Source organism: Miniopterus natalensis, chromosome 16 (assembly GCF_054644295.1).
Source record: "Miniopterus natalensis isolate mMinNat1 chromosome 16, mMinNat1.hap1, whole genome shotgun sequence".
Lineage (NCBI taxonomy): Eukaryota > Metazoa > Chordata > Mammalia > Chiroptera > Miniopteridae > Miniopterus > Miniopterus natalensis.
The window spans coordinates 7835405-7852451 of NC_142096.1; the positions used below are offsets into that span (position 1 = coordinate 7835405).

General features: G+C 32.9%; 1 protein-coding gene across 30 annotated transcripts in view; it reads left to right on the forward strand.

Moving 5' to 3' along the window:
• Positions 1-17047, forward strand: part of RIMS2 (regulating synaptic membrane exocytosis 2) — a 215540-nt gene that overhangs the window by 153372 nt on the left and 45121 nt on the right. For 6 of the 30 annotated variants that reach the window (XM_087825324.1, XM_087825329.1, XM_087825328.1 and 3 more), the window contains 2 exons: positions 2202-2234; positions 12675-12775. The exons of 16 other annotated variants lie outside the window; for them this stretch is intronic. In XM_087825324.1, the coding sequence (XP_087681450.1) occupies positions 2202-2234; positions 12675-12775 (134 nt within the window). The remainder of the gene's footprint in view (positions 1-2201; positions 2235-12674; positions 12776-17047) is intronic. 8 more of the 30 variants (XM_087825330.1, XM_087825326.1, XM_087825327.1 and 5 more) reach the window with 3 other exon arrangements.

Genomic DNA, 17047 nt, shown 5'->3' on the forward strand with positions numbered 1-17047 from the left:
AGTAGAAGCATTGGTGAACTAACCTACCTGCATAGTAATTACTTGCATGTACCTGTTTTTAAAAACATTCTAATTAAATACTATATAATAAAATGTCAAGTTCAGGCACCACGAATATTTTTTGTTTTTTCCATTCGACTTTTTATTTCACATGTTTTTGTTGGGACATATAGCATCTAATAGAAAGAAAATTGACCTGGTAATTAGGAGACCTCTGTTCTAGTTCTGGTTCTGCCACTGAGCTTGTTTTATGACCTTGGGTAAGTCACTTGAACTCTATGTGTCTTAGTTATTTCTATAATAAATTGATTGGTTTGAGAAGAATTTTGAATGTTTTGAATCCATATAACATGAAAAACATTGCTGCTGTGCCATTATAAAATGATCCATGATACAGAAAAATACTAGGTAGAGAAATAAACTTATTTGTTGTATTTATGTTTTCTGAAAAAAAATTCCCCCCCCCTTTAGAGATGGAATATATATAAGCAGTTATTTTATCCACTTTATACCAATTTTATTTTAATGTGAGAAAACTGTTTTAGTAGTATGATAAATATGTAGGGAAGTTTTGCATAGAAGAAATAATGCAAGATATACAGTTCAGCTATCCTATGATGTTTATATCTCTATGATTTTTCTCTTTTCTTTGAGAAATGGGTGGACTGGGCATGGAAAAGAAAATATGGCATATTTCATATTAATGTATGAGTATATTTCAGGAGGACAGTACTGTTCTAGCGGTCGATCCTATTAGCAGAGCCTGGGTTGTACTGTAATTCTGAGATTTAGTGTCTCATTTTGAATAGATCAGAGATGTGCTTGTATAATAATCAAAATTACATTAAGTTTCAGAATGTGTCATCCTTTTTCAGTTCTCTGTAGTTCATACTGGAATTTCTCTTTTTTTGTAAGAAAAAATTTTGGTCATGTTTGTACCTTTTTCTTAGTAAAAAGTTTTCATTTTCTCACTATTCAAGAAGAATTTTATTTATTATAGGAAAGAATGCACTAAAGAATTATAATTCCAATATATCAGTATTCCAAGTGTAGTTTGATACAATATGGTTTTCTATAAATCATTCAAAAACTATGATACAGCAATTGCAGAAGTGAATGTGGTGTTTGTATTTAAGAGTTTTGTGGTACCTGATTTAAAGCTAAGTAGGTAAAATAGCAGATTTTAGTTTTGTGTTATATTGCATTTCTGGGTCAATCACAGTAATACTAACTCACTAATATCTTTGGAAGAAAATTTTTTTGAATGCTGAATTTAGCAGACATTTCCTGCGTTCAGTCACTGTATAAAGTGCCTTTTGAACTTCTTTATTGCCAATGGGGAAAGAGTGTTTCCAAAATGTGTGCCATATCTCTTATAGTAGATGTTGGATTTGGATGTGCAGACTTGAATAGAAACATCAGTGATCTGTTATGCAATGTCTGTAAGAACTTTCTTAATGAATAAGCATTATAAGGGAATCCAGTAAAGAAAATTTGCCTAAATTGAAGATTAACTTGAATTTTGCATATTGACATAAAGCTGCATATTTCAGCTACTCTTCTTATAATGACTTTTATTATGTTTGTTACTCTCCATAATATTTTTATGATAATATTTTGCTGTACTGAAGTGATTTAGTGAAATATTAGCCTGATGGCAATACTTTATTTTCATGTGTGCACTGATCTGTTTGGGAAAGTTAAAAAGCATAAAATCTGTTGGAACTATTTTTCTTGCTCTCTTTGAAGATGTTTCAATTAAATTTTATTCTTCAGGTGATAATTAAAAATTCTAAAAGCATTTTCACTGATCTTACGTGAACTCAGTAATGTCTTAAACAATATGGTCATACAAGTTAACGTGGTTTTTATTAATGGTATCTTCCTTCAGCATCAGTGTTCAGGATTGGCTGGCCACTAATAATTACAAACTTTTGAATCCTCTTTTTTTTCTACACTAACTTTGTTTTTCTGATTCTACTAACCCATAATAGTTTAACCAGTTCATCATCAGTTCTTCCTTTTTTTCCCCTTTTAAATATGGCGTGTGTTTGATTATATCTTTCCTACCATTATGCACAGGATTCTTTCTCAAAATGATTTGAGGCTCTTTCCTTCAGTGTCAGTTCTTACCCTTTGAGTACACCCACTCACACTCATCTCCTTTGTCTATGTCTTTCCATTACACGATGTGATCGCAGAAGACGTGGACTCCACCAGGAGAAGGCATGCAGGTCTGTCTCTTCTACTGCTTTTCTCTGTTATTTTTTATTTAGCTAACTTGTCTTAGAATTTTTTTTTTTTTTACTATTTTTATTTATTTAATCTTTTATTATCCTCTAATATAACAAAATGTTAAATCTTTCAGATATTTTCATTTTAGGTAGTTGTATAGTCAATTTTTAACAACACCTGCTCCAGTTAGATAGATGAAAATAAAGTGATTAATTTTTGTGTTATATATATATTTTTTCCATAACTGGGTACAAAGATATATCTTCTATATATATGTGTGTGCATATATATATATATATATATATAGTCAGATTATGTTAATTATAATTTGTTCAACTTATTTTAGACTTAAAACTTGTGTTCAACTTTTTTTTACATAATAACAAAAGTATTTTATTTCTATCATGAATTGAGCCATGTGCTGGACTGTGGAAAATACAAAAGACCTAATACATGCCCTAAACAAGCTACCAGTATCTCTGAGGAGTTAAAATTGTGGGTAGTGTATGTTTGTGTGCCAATATGGGTGACTCTAACAAAGAGATAAAGTCAAATAAAATTTCTTTTTACTAGATGGCCAGAAAGGCTTCTTGGAAGAAGTAGCAGTTGAACTAAAACTTGAACATTCATTCAACGCTTTATTAAGCACATGCTGTGTGGTACTGTTCTAGGTGCTGGAAATAATAGGACACAATATAGCCCCCGTTCTTGTGGGCTTTTCTAGTGTGAGTGTAACAAGCAAACACAATATTACATGTACAATGAGAAATACATATATAATACAGTATAATCACAAAGTGTGATCATTTCCACCTGAAAAGGGTGCATGTTAGTTCAAAAAAGACTTCATAGAAGAGATGACCCTTGAGTTCAGTGTTAAAAACCAGAAGGATGCTGGGTTGGCCTCCTGCGTAGAGAGCATTTCAGGCAGAGGAAATGATATAAGCAAAACGATTCAAACAGGTTTATAAAAATAGAAAAGTAGGCAGGAAAGGTTTCTGAAGATGGTGTAGGTTATTGAAGCATGTCAAGTAGGGGCGGAGCAGGATCAGGTATTTCTTTCTGGAAAGATTAGAAGCTATATAAAAAAAAGTACCTGAGCAATATAAGCAGAAAGATCATCTATGAGGCTAATGCATCAATCAGTTAAGAGATGGTAATGGGATGAATTAAAGTATCAGTAGAGGCAATTGATACATGAAGAATTATTTAGAGATGTAGAATTTATAAGGCTGAGTTCCGGATTAGCTGTTATCCATGCAGGAAAAGGCAGCATAAGATAAATATCTCAGGTGACAATGTTTGGGTAGATGATAGTATATTTTATCAAGATAGGGAATATAAGTTTTAGGGGGAAAACGAAAAGTTTGATTGGTAGTTACAAAATAGTCATGGGGATGTAAAGTACAGCATAAGAAATATAGTGAATTTTTAATAACTATGTATGGTGCCAATGATTGTCTACCTGCTAGGCTGTACACTGAAGCTAATACAAAATAATATTGAATGTAAACTATAATTGGTATAAATAAATGAATAAATAAATAAAGTAAAAATTAAGGGTGCAGCTTGGAGATAAGTTGAGTTTTCTATGGAAAATTCACGTATTAATATCTAATAGAGGTGATTGGATGGATGGGTCTGAGCTCGAGAAAAGTCTGGACTAGAAACGTAGAGTGCCAGCCTTTAACTAATTCCATGGGAGTGAATGGAACTGCCAGAATCATGTAAAGAGTAAAAAGAATGTCAAGAATCAGAATTCTGTGATTATTAACATTTATCTACATTTAAAGAATGGATGAAAGAACAAGGGCCAGAAAACCGTGTTGAAAAGACAGATCCAGAAAAGAACAGGAAGGGAAGTGTTTCGAGAAGAGGCTACTCAGAGAAAAATTCCAGAGGACAGATTTGTTGTTAAATGATAAAACTAATCAGTAATTATCTTTGCGTGGTTGGTTTCAGTACAGTTGTGGAGGCTGGGAGCCACATTGAAGAGAAAGTAAGGGAGATCTAAAAGGGGAAAAAATGAAGGTGAATGTAGAACAGGCGTCCGGATGGCTTGGGGAAGTTATAGAATCCAGAGTGGGTACTGTGGGGGCTGGGACAGGAAATTCACTAAAGATGCACAGGATGCCAATGGTTTAAGTGAAAAACTTAAATTTGTGATGGCATTGATCCTGTAAGCTGCGCATGTTGGCTCGTTAGCATACTTCCCATGTAATCCTTGGGCTCCAAGGTTGGGAGTTTGTGGGCAGTTACGGTGGTAAGAAATAGAGGACTGGGGAGGACGTTCACTGGGGCAGGCGGGGAGCGTGGTTAACGTGCAGTCCAAGAGTGACCAGGGAAGATGCTAAAGCATGTTGTCTTGTTAAATATTGTTTAGATTCCGAGTTGTTCAGGAACTGGGAGAGAAGGGTGTCAGTGGAAGGATGGAATTTGTGGAGATATGAAAGACTAGTGGAGCAAAAGGGAAGATTATTTTCAGAGATTGATTTATAGATGTTTGGAATTCTCAGATGTTAGACAGTTCCAAGGAAAGTAAAGACTTGGTGTTCGGTCCTGGGGGCGAGTTTCTGAGATGGAGCATGGATTACAGTTTGGTGGTCAAGGAAAGCAACATACTTTGATGCTAAGATTTTTATATAGGCATTGAAGTCACTGAAAACCTAAGGTTGATAGAAAATCAATGAAGAAAATTGCCTAGAGAAACAAATAACGTGTACTTTCTGTTGTAATTATAATGCTTTAAAAAATATTTTTAATTTTTAAAGAAATTTTTTCAGTTTTTATGAGACATAATTGACATATAACATTGTATTAGTTTAAGGTGTACAACATAACGATTTGAATATGTATATATTGAGAAGTGATTACCACAATAAGTTTAGTTAACATCCTATATTCTTAATAAAATTATTACTTAACTTTCTGTTAGGGTAAGCTAAGGTAAATTTTTCAAAATTCGTAAAATTGTATTTTTTTTTTAGCATACAGTTTCTTTTCTTTGTTTTCTCTGATCATCCTGAATAATGACCATTGACTTGTATTCCTTCAAACTTTAATTCTAATCAGATTTGTGTGGCATATGTGCCAGATTTTGAGTGCTATGTGTTCACTTGCCATTTTGTTCTGCTTGTGTTTTGTCCTAAAAGGAAAAGAGAAGTAACATTCATTTTAGGGGGCATTTAACGTGTATATATGTACACATATAAATGTACAAATAAGCTGTTACTGAAGTTTCCCAGCATCTTCCAATTACTGATTTATTATCGATCTTATCATTACACATTCAACCCATTTTATAGATAGTCTTAGAAAATGTAAATCTCAGTTCATAAGGAGGTATGGGATGTCAACTCTGCGTTCAATACTAGATAACTTAGATGTTACAAGACACACGGTATCTTAGAAGAATATTTTATAAACATTTAGGCTTAACATTTTAAGTAATATTGTAATATTTCAAGCAAAAAAGTCTCAAATGAAATATGTATATGCTCATATGTGTATAAAAACATATCACATCTTATAGGAAAGCTCCTATTGGTAAAATGAAACACTTAAGCTTAATTTTCTAAAGCCTAAATACTCAAATAGAAGAGAGTTAAAGAAGTTCTTGGAACTTGAAATAGTGGCAAGACCCCCAGCAGGAAATAACTCTTATCCTGGGCATTTCTTCCTTGTGTGGGCGGTATGGAGGAAATTGGAAAGATTACTAGGAGTCAAGAGACCTAGTCTCAGCCCTATTCCTGCTAGTGAGCTTTGTGATCCTAGGCACATAATTTAATGTCTTTGGGTTTGGCTATCTCATCTTTAAAATGGGGGTTTGGAATACATTGTTTTAAAATTTTTTATGAGTGTAAAATTCCAGTTTCCTTAGGAGATGCATCCTGAATTTAAGGTGTTACTGCTAAATTCTTTTTTTTTTTTTTTTTTAATATATCTTTATTGATTTCAGAGAGAGGAAAGGAGAGGGAGAGAGAGAGAGACAGAAACATCAGTGATGAGCGTCATTGATCGAACCCGCAACCCGGGCATGTGCCCTGACCAAGAATTGAACCCCGATCACCCAGGTCGACGCTCAACCACTGAGCCACGCCCGGCCAGGCAAATTCTTAAAACATTATTCCGGCACTGTGAACACTAGAACATTTAGTATTATCTAGGCCTATTGTCCACCTTAACTCTCTTTCCTGAAATTTTCAGCTAATGGGGGAAATATTTGTTCCTGTAAGATACGAGCAGTGTAGACTGCCTAATCAGTCCCACCACTTACTTGCTGTGAGAAAGCTAGTTTCTGTGCCTCACATTTCTCTTCTGTAAAAACGGTTACAGTACTACTACTAACTCAAAGGGTTATTGTAAGGATTACATTAGTTAATATATGGTATGTAAAGCACTTAAAAACAGTGTCTGGTATGCAGTAAGCACTATGTAAGTGAAGGTATTATTTTATAAAATACATTAAAAAACAATTTTTATTTTGGATCAGCTGTATTAAAGCGCATGCATTTTCAGGTGTAGGCATTCTTTCTATGATACAAAATCAGTTCTTTATGTTAGATGCTTTTCAAATATCTTCTACTCGTCTGTGGCTACCAGTTTAGAGGTAGCTGTCATATGAACCTGTGCATCAGGACTGCTGCACCTGTACTATTTAGTTAGTTATTTGTAGCACCAGAAACAAAACAAACTACTTAATTCTAGATACTTAAAAAAAATTAAACTTCCTTTGAAGAACAAACAAATTACGCTTTGTTCTCTGTTGCTTAAGTATTCCTAATTTCTCCAAGTTTCAGTTCATTGATTGGTAAAAGAGAATTGATCATTTGTGTCTGTGTTTACTGTCAATCATTAGAAGAATATAAACAAATGACCAGCCATATTTATACTTACTTCCAGTAACCAGTGATAAATGTTAACACTCTGGTGTATAAATCTTAACTCCTTTTCATTCCATCTCGTTGTCTTTGTATAGGCTACGTGCATATATATTTTATGAATGGTTTTTAAATTATGGCTTATAAATGATAGTACTATATTTACCATTTAGTCTGTTTTAGGGTTATTATTTGCAGTATCTTTATTTTATGTAATTTTCATCTGTGGAGCACACATGCACACCATACTCATCATTTTTCATGGATGCACAGTATTCTGTAGATATACCATAAATGCAGTTAACTAATCCCCCATTGCTGGACATTTAGAGTTTCTTTTCCCAGGCCTTCATGATTATCAAGCAATGGTGCAATGAATGTACTCGTATATACATCTTTGCACATTGATTTATTTAGGAAAGATCCTTGGGAGTAGAATTTCAGGTTCAAAAATATTACCACTGTAAAAGCCTTTTGACACAGTACCAAATATGTTGTATTTTAAAGTAGTTTACTTTTTATCATTGTACATGAGGTACTTGGGAAAACATGCATATAAATAACCATTAATTTTTTTGTCAAAAGCTAGTATATGGCTGTCAATCTGAAAAATAATTTTTTCAGTTATTAGATATTGAAAGAACAGTTAAAATATTCAATAAAATCAAGGACAATATTTTCTTTTTGAATTGCACTGCCTTTGAAAATAAAATTATAACATGATAAAATACTAGATTCATACTTATTTAAGGAGTCTTTTGAACAATTTTTATTCTTGATCCTCTGACTATTGAAAGGCATCAATAAGTTGCTTTTATAGCCTACCCTACTGAGTCTAGAAAATAAATAGCCATGCTTTCTCCTGTGTAATTGCCCCCTCTAAATAAATAGCAGCATACACTGATTATACATTTTTATTTATTGCATTTAATTTGGCATTCACCTAAATGGTGAATACATGAATTTGGCCCTTTTAACTTTGTTCATTTGGAATATGTTATTTCTATCAATCTCATTATTATTGTCTGGAATCTTGCTTTGTTTTGTGCTTTTCCACATTGTATTTTCTTAGGAGAGAAGTTTATAAAGTAAGATTCAATAGGATAGTTATCAAATGTAATTTTTTCCTCTCTTCAGTAGTTTGGCAAAAAGTAGTTAATTTTTAAAATATGTTTCTACTATATAAGTAATATACTTTTGTAGCTTCAGTCAGAAAAGTGCTACAGATAATGTTTTATGTTCATATTACATTTATTATATATGTGTTTTATGAAAATCAATTTGATTTGTTACAGCGGCACTTTATATTGTTATAAAAATTATTAAACTAGCTAGGAAAATTTGGGGTACTAATGTAGTTTCTGGATTTCAATAAGGTTAATAATCTTAGATGTCAATGATGTCTGTAATTATAGGTTCACTCATATTTTTCTGAATTTTGGAGTTCGTTCTTCCAGCTTTGGTATTAGGCTTAAGACATTTTTCTCTTAAGATCCCCAGATTTGAGCATTTCATTTAAGATCACAAGATAGATTACATAATTGGCAGGCCTGTCTGTCATGTTCTAATCACTGCTGTTCAGCTTCACTGTGAATTACATTCCTGCCAAATCTGTGTCCCCACTTCAAAGAAGTTCGGGGTATAAAGCTGCTTTGGGACCACAGAAGCTCTGTGTGTGTGTCGGTCAGGCAAACAACACAAATTCTGTGTGAGGTGCACCACAGAGAGCACTGGGTGCACCGATGATCTTTGGAGCACACTTGTTTGAAAGTAGTGAGACCTAAGCAACCATGGCCTTGCTGCTTGTTAATCTGGCCGTTTTCTAGTTCACATGGATACGAAATTCATCTATAACTAAATTTTTTAACTTGATTGTCTTACTAACGTTATACACAGGACTTTAACTTTCTGGACACGTTAAGTAGTCTTTTTTAAGTTTAAAATAACCATTGATTGATTCATTTAAGAACAAGTAAAATTCTTAAATTGCTTCTGTCCAAGTAAATAGCTTACAAAATACGTGGTATGATTTTAGAAAACACATTAAATCAGAATCAACAAAATACTGGATTTTTTAAGTTATATGACAGAGAATGGACCGAGTTTCCAATTTGAGAAAAATGTTTTGAGATATTTATGAATTTCAGCATGTCTACATTTGACTTTTTTCTTTGTTCTCTGCCTTAAAATATTTAGAGTGGAAAAACAAAGTCTTTTATAATTTAAATTAGCATTATTAGGAAAGACGATTAGACAGTTTGAATATTACAATTTAATACATTTAAGTAGAGTATCTCCTCAATAAATAGACACAAATATATGAAAGCTTTTGTTGTAAATGTGTTTGTCCAAGAAGTGTGATTGTCCCATTAACCTCTCAGTCACTTTTTAGTATAATTTGAAAATGCTTTGATATTTAATTTGTTTTTAAACATATGACTAATTTTTTAGCATGCTCAAATTAAAAAATCAAATCAAACCACTAATATATCTTTTGTAATATGTGTAGTGTCATCACAGGTAAGAATGTGAATTTTAGCAATTCCTAGATAGATTTACCCTTTAAACCTATAAACTAGTATTTCCCACAATGTATTTTTTACTTTATTATAGCAAGATATTAACAGATAGTAGGTGAGGGAGTAGATTTCTGAGATCAAATGATTATTCTTCATTGTAGAATTTTTAGGAGGTTTTATATGCAAATTTGTAGTGTAAATCTGAACAACAGGATTAGTGAACAAAAGCCTGCGCCTTTAACAGTTTCATGTATTTTCCTTTGCTATAAGTACAGCATTAGACATCTGAGTTGAAAGTTTAGAAATTACGTATTTCATTCCCCAACCAGAGAATGAACAGCTCTTCTACTTACAATGATTTCTCTAAATTATTTTTCATTCTTTGGGGAAAGAATAAAGAAGACTGAGTTTAGTTGAAACCAAAATCATATTATTGAAAATATTATTTCTAGGTTATTTTCATTAGGAAAAAAAAGACCAGCAAAGAAAAATTAACATGCTGGTGAAGAATTTTTATGATGGTCTCTTTACCAATAGGATACTTCCTTCTCTAAAGGTATTTCTGTCTATGGAGTGTTTTCTTTATGAGAAGAGGTTGACAAAGTGTAGAAAAGGAATGTAATGAAAAACTTCATATGAGCCCAGAAGGCATGTGGGGCTGCTCTCCTAAGGATTAGCCTCATAGGAGGATTTTAAGTTGTAAGTTAAAATTATATTTACCCCAGTTTGTTGACTGTATTCACTGAGGTGGTCCCTTGATATTTCGTTGATAAGGCACGAACAGTATTTTTCCATTTAGGGACTATCCATAGATGATGATTGAGTCTGGAGTTGAGAGATATGTTTGAGACTGAAATTTAGTTGACAACACATTTAAATGGTTAAGATGTAAACTCTATTTGCAGATGAATATCTTTCTTATACCCCCCAGTTATCTGTTAAACATAAGTGATCTTCTGACAGAATCATAAAACCCCGATTCTACAAAATCTCTAAACCATTACTAAACAATATTAAACCAATATACTTTTATGTAGGGGTTGATAAACTATGGCCCACAGACCAAATCAGCCCGCTGCCTATTTATTAAATAAGGTTTCTTAGAGTAGAGCCGCAGTCATTTGTGTTTGCATTGTCTGTAGCGGCCTTAATGTCACAATGGCAGAGTTTTGGCAGAAGTCATATGGTATGCAAAACCTAGAATATGTACTTTTGGGCTCTTCACAGAAAAAGTTTGCCAGCTCCTTCCAGTATATATCCCATACTGCCTAGTAATCAGGAAGAATCTAGTGTGGCTTTATAAGAGGTTGATGTCAGAAAATAGTCCAAATATTAGAAAACACATGTAGTATGTGTGTATGGATCTGTATGTATGTGTGCGTATATGGATGTATATATAAAATGTATTTATACTTTCGTTGGTTGCTGTTGTTCGTATTTAAAATACTAATTTCAAACTATTATATCAAAATGAAACTTTTTAAAGCAAACTTCCCAAACACTCAGTTTAGCTTATATTCTTTCAGTATACATATTTTCTGATGCCAGAATGGCTTTTTTTGTTCCCTTGCTCTTGGATAAAATAAAGATGTTTATCTGAGAGTATCTCTTGAGGTACAAACAGTTCCAAACTTGTATTTTAATAACTAATAGATATGATGCTTGACTCTATTTCATATTCATATCATTCAATTGATATTAATGTGATATATATGTTCCTATTTTATAATTTGACACAATCATAATCAATCAAGGTATTATTAAAACGTGACTCTTAAAAGGAACTGATCGCCTCACTTTATTGAATAGTTGATTTAAATTTGCTGTTATACTTAGAGGTCATGTAATGTCAAGTCTTTATACATTATTTTACTCAAGATTTTCTTATTTCTCTTTGAAACTTTCCCCCCTCTTTGTTATTTAATTAATTGATTTCTACTTAAAATGATCATATATACTAGTTTTCTGAAGAATGAATATTAAAACACCTGCCTTTAAACAGGGACATTTTTATCCAGATATCTTCAGTGCAGTTTTAAAGTTATGGTCTTAAGCAAGGGGTGTGTGAGTGTGTTTCCCTTCTTGCCTGCGCTCGGTGCATGTGCATTCACAGGACAGCAGTTTATCACAGATCCCCACTGTGCCTACTAAGCCATGCTTATTCTCCCCAGTTTGAAGATCGGTAGTACACAATTGAGATTTTGTTTTTTTATTTGAAAAATGGAATTTTCCTATAAAATTTCTTTAATAAAAATCATAAATGTACTTTTAAAGCACTTTTTTGTGTTTGCTAAGATTTGCTAACAGAATTTAGCTCTTATTCTAACCAAAGATTTTAAAGATCCTTTAACATCTATAACCAATATTTTGAGAGAGCATTAATCTCATTTTTAATAAGCTCACCATCTCCCTTCCTCACCTTTTTTTTTTCTGAAATGACTTTAGTAAAGCTCTGTGCCTTTACTGGCATGTTCTTCTGAGTAGTAGTATTCTAAGTGCTTCTTTCTTGATCCCAGTTCTAGAAAGTTCAAAATATATTGATAACTGCACCCACACGTATGCTAAGGCAACCTGTGTTAATACATGGGCTAATTTTATGTAATAGTTTCTAACTGCAATTGTAAAATTGTATTTCAAACCAATTAAACATAACTTTTCTCCAGTAAATAAATCAAGTCTTGATGCATTACAAGGCAAAGTTTTTATAATAATACTATTGTCAAATTTGTGTTGTCAAATATATACTCCTTGACCTACGTGTACCAGAAAGTGTTTTTTATCTAGTGAAGATTTGTTGTCTTTTGTTTAAATTCATTTACATTTTATTCAGATTAAAATTATTTTACATATTTAATAATCATGCTTTTATTTGCCAAATTGCATACTTTAAATATATCTAAAAAAATACATTTAATTTGTACGTAATACCTTGAATGAAAGTAATATGTCAGCCTACCGTTTCTTCTTTTATACATCCTGTAAGTAGGGCTCACAAATAAGAACTGAACATTAATTTTATGGGTTTTTTTCTACTCGATAGGTGCTATGGATATAGAGGAGAGAAATCGCCAAATGAAAATTAACAAATACAAACAGGTAGCCGGATCAGATCCCAGACTGGAACAAGATTACCATTCGAAGGCAAGACATTTTTCTTTTTAAAAATTGTAAAATAATCAATTAACCATATGAAACCGTTAGATTCTCTTAAACAGCTGAATGCAGATTAGTCAGACATGAACATATAATTCAATGGCCCCATGATATTAAATGCTCAAATTTATAATGTATTTGTATAACAACCTTTAGGTATAGAATTTGCTTTATTTTAAAAAAATCATTATATAATATAGGAGATTAAAGAAATGAAACTCATAAATGATCTGAAAAACAATTCTTTTAGAATTTTTCATTTTGTAAAGCCTATAGAGGCTCTAACACCCTCAAAATGGTTTAAGAACTCATCTTCTTATGGTTTTCCTACACATAGAATTTTTTTGATTTTATAGTATTTTAACTGAATCTGGTTTATTAATGAGGTATTAGAACAAAATACATATTCATGAGGTGGTGTGAGGGGTTAAAAAGGTGTTTTAGTGAGAATCTTTAAGCTACTTTTTTGGAGTAAGTTGAGGTATGAGATTTACCAAGGTAGGAAAAGGGTATTATTTCATGGCTCTTGCTCTTCATTGCCTTTAAATTTTCAAAACATTTTAATTTCATGATATTATTCATGGCCAAAGTCATAGAAAAACTTTGCTCTAATGTATACCTATTTAAGATTTAATAAAGGAATGAAAATCACAAACCTTACTCATAACATTTAGTTATGTGCTCTGTGACAGTATTTAATCATTGCAGTCATGTAATACTTGTGGTTTATTTGCCTGTGTGTTAGAGAAAAGCAGCTCGGGTTTTTATATACTTAGGTATATTTTATCCTTACCTACTGAACCTTCCATTTCTCTCCATCATAGTCCACTCTTTAGTAAAGTCAAGACTTAAGTCCGCACAACTGGCTATGTTGGAATGCATATGTGATAGGTAGCAGACGTGTCTAGATTCTGCACTGTGTAACTTCAGATAGGTTCGGTGAATTTCACAGAAGATAGTTTTGTAATGATAATATTTCAGATACATCCCTAACCTTTTGAGCTTGATAACAGAAAAGATAGCTATGCTTTCACAGGTATTTTTCATATTTCTGCCTTGGGCTATATAGCTAGACCTGATCCCATGTGGCCTCTGTTATGTTCTACTCTCTCATTCATTTCATGTAATCCAAAGACCACGGCATGAAGTCCTAATAAAATACGATATTAAAACTTTTGTAAACCTATCTTCGGAGAATGCAAGTTTATTTTATTTGCTTGTTTATATCCTGCTACACTTCAGAAAGCAATGTAGATAATTTCTTAAAATATGTAAAATCCTCTCAATAATATTGTCAATGAAGAAATGAGTATCAAGGGAAAACGAAGTCAAGACAGAACAGGTCAAGTTTTGAGCAAAACGCATAGTGTGAGATCCTGTACAGCCGCCATGTGTGGGCTGTCTGCACTGACCACGAGCTTCCTAACAAGCAGCAACGGCAGAAAGAGAAACTGAGTCGGTTGTATGAGTTACATAGTTCATGCAATAAAAACGAGTTCCTTAGGAGCAATAGCAACAGTTCTTCCTGTGGATACATGACGGGAATTTTGTACAGGAGGATTGACTAGAGAATACTATGACTCAAAGTATTTTTCAGAAAAACAAGTTTTGGTTCCATTCCAATTCATAAATAAATGAATGCTTGAGGCTTCAAACTTTTATAATTTTGACACTATTTTAGGTTAGAAAACATTTAAGTCTTGCAAAGGACTAATTATATACTAAGCAGTGTAATTTCCCAAACATTCTCTGGCAGTGGTTTTCAAATGGTTTTCCAGTAGCATCAACATCACCTAAGGACTTTTAGAATGTGGTTCTCTGGCGCCCTCTAGACCTTCTTAAGCAAAACTCTGGGGGTGCTGTTCCGTAGTTGAACAAGCCTACTGGGTGGTTAAAGAACTATTGCTGTAAGGTGAGCTGCTTGTAAAATTTGCTGCTAGGTAACTGAATGAGTTGACTTCCGGTGTTAGGGCTTTGGCCAGAAGCCAGTGATGAATGATGTCATTAAAAAATTGAGACTTTGTTTTGAGAACAGAACAGATGATCTGACACCTTCATAGGGCCTCTCATAGTTTCTAACAAATCCTATATCACCTGACTATCAAATACTTCTTACTCCTGAAATTTCTATTCCAGAAATTATGCTTTCAGCTTAACCAAAACGTAATCAGCTCATAAGTTACAACTTTTTAAAAGGGTCCAAAACACAACTCTATTTTATTCCACTACAAATTATTTCCTGATGTGGAACTATTTTTGTTGGGTCATCTCTCTCCCCACCATTCCTAGTTGATCTTCTCTCATAGATCAGAGAGAAAATTACAGAGGGTTCTTCATCAGTCCAGGGCATATATAGATTGAGTTATTATTAATTTCCATACTAACAGTTCCTTAGATTAATATCCTCAACAGCATTCTTCTCTTTTTAATTAGGGATATTAGCTAATATTTCCATTCTTTTCTCCCTTATTTTGATAACAAGTGCCAATTAAAAGCTTGCTATTGAGCTAAGTACTTTAATGTATTAGATATCATTCTTAAAAAAATCATTTAACAGAGGAGGGAACAAAGATATAGAAAGTTTATGTAATCTATCCAAATTTACATAGCCACTAAGTCATGGAAAGTATTATTTGCAGCTAATCTGGTTTTCAAATTTGAGATACCTGACATTATGTCCAGAGCCTCAGACGTATGGAGCATATGCTGTACTTCTGAGCTATGTTCCTGAAATTCCAGTGAAGCCATTAAGCTTGATGTAATGTAATCGAGCGTTAGTGAAGTCACTTTTCTAACTCACACTCCACGTTTTAAATGGCGTTGCCTCCCTGAATTTTTTCAAGCCTTCTGTATTGATAGTTTGTAAACAATTCTTACTAATTTTAAAAAAATCTTTTTAGTATCTCGCCTTGAAAGCATCTGTAAAGAAATGCCTATTGTTACTGTTGTTCTAAGAATGTTTTAAGTATTTTAGGAAATTTAAAAGCAGAGAACCTGTATTTAATAAAAGCAGCAAAAGGCATGTGTAGATATGATTTCTATTTAACCAGTGGATGATTTCTTGTATTTTCCCCCTCAAAACAGAATTTAACTATGTAGCCAGTGCACCCTTTCATGCCTGTTGTATTCTCCGTATCCCAGTCTAAATGATTCATCTGCAGAAGTTTAAAGATCAACTTTTATTTTCTTCTATAAAACCAATATTCTGGCTCTTATTCTATAGGATATGCTGATAATAGCACCTACCTCATAGGATTGTTTTCAAGATGAAATCTATTTATATATACGTGTAATCTTTAAGCAGAGTTTGGAATATAATAAGGAATAACGAAATGTTAGCTGTAACATGGTGATGATGGTGGTGATGATCATGATGAGGAAGAAAAGAAAAATTGTTTCCAACAGATAACTCACTCTCATCAAAGGCCTTGGGGGTTCAGGTCCACATTTGTTTTCATTAATAATCTATTAGATGTACATAAGTATATCTTTAAGGTAACCCTAAAAATATGTGAGTGGAAAGAGAAGAAAAGTGTAAAAATTAGTGGTAGTTTTTAAAGTCTAAAATTTTATTTGGGTGGTTTTGTTTTTATCAATTTAGCCAACTTTTTATCTACCCTAAATTATTATTCTTACCATTTCTAATCCCTAGTAAGCTGGTAATACTTCAACTTTAATTTAAAGAAAGAGAGATAAAATTATACTTACACATAATTTACCTATATTTATACACACACATACCCTAAAGCCCTGAGCAAAGGAGAATTTCTTTCCTCCATATTTTAGCTGATGGAAGCAACTATTCATTTCCTTTTTGTCTTGTAGATACAAATATACCTTGCTTTATGTTAAAGTTCTACAGTTAAAAACTCAATGGTAAATGATTTTCATGGAATTTTAGAAATTATGTATTTTTATCTGTGATTAATCTTTGATTTTAAAAGGTTCTAAGTTCAGGGTGTGTGTGTTTTTCCTTAACATTTTGTGTTAGTTTGCTAGGGCTGCCATAAGAAAATGCCACAGAGTAGGTAGCTAACACAACAGAAATTAATTTTCTCACAGTCCTGCAGGCTAGAAATCCAAGATCAAAGTGTTAGCTGGTTTGGTTTCTTCTCAGACCTCTCTCCTTGGCTTTCAGATGGCCACCTTCTGGCTGTGTCCTCACATTGTCATCCTTCTGTGTGTGTCTGTGTCCTAATTTCCTCTTTTTCTAAGGACACCAGTCATATTGGATTAGTGCCCACCCACATGACCTATTTT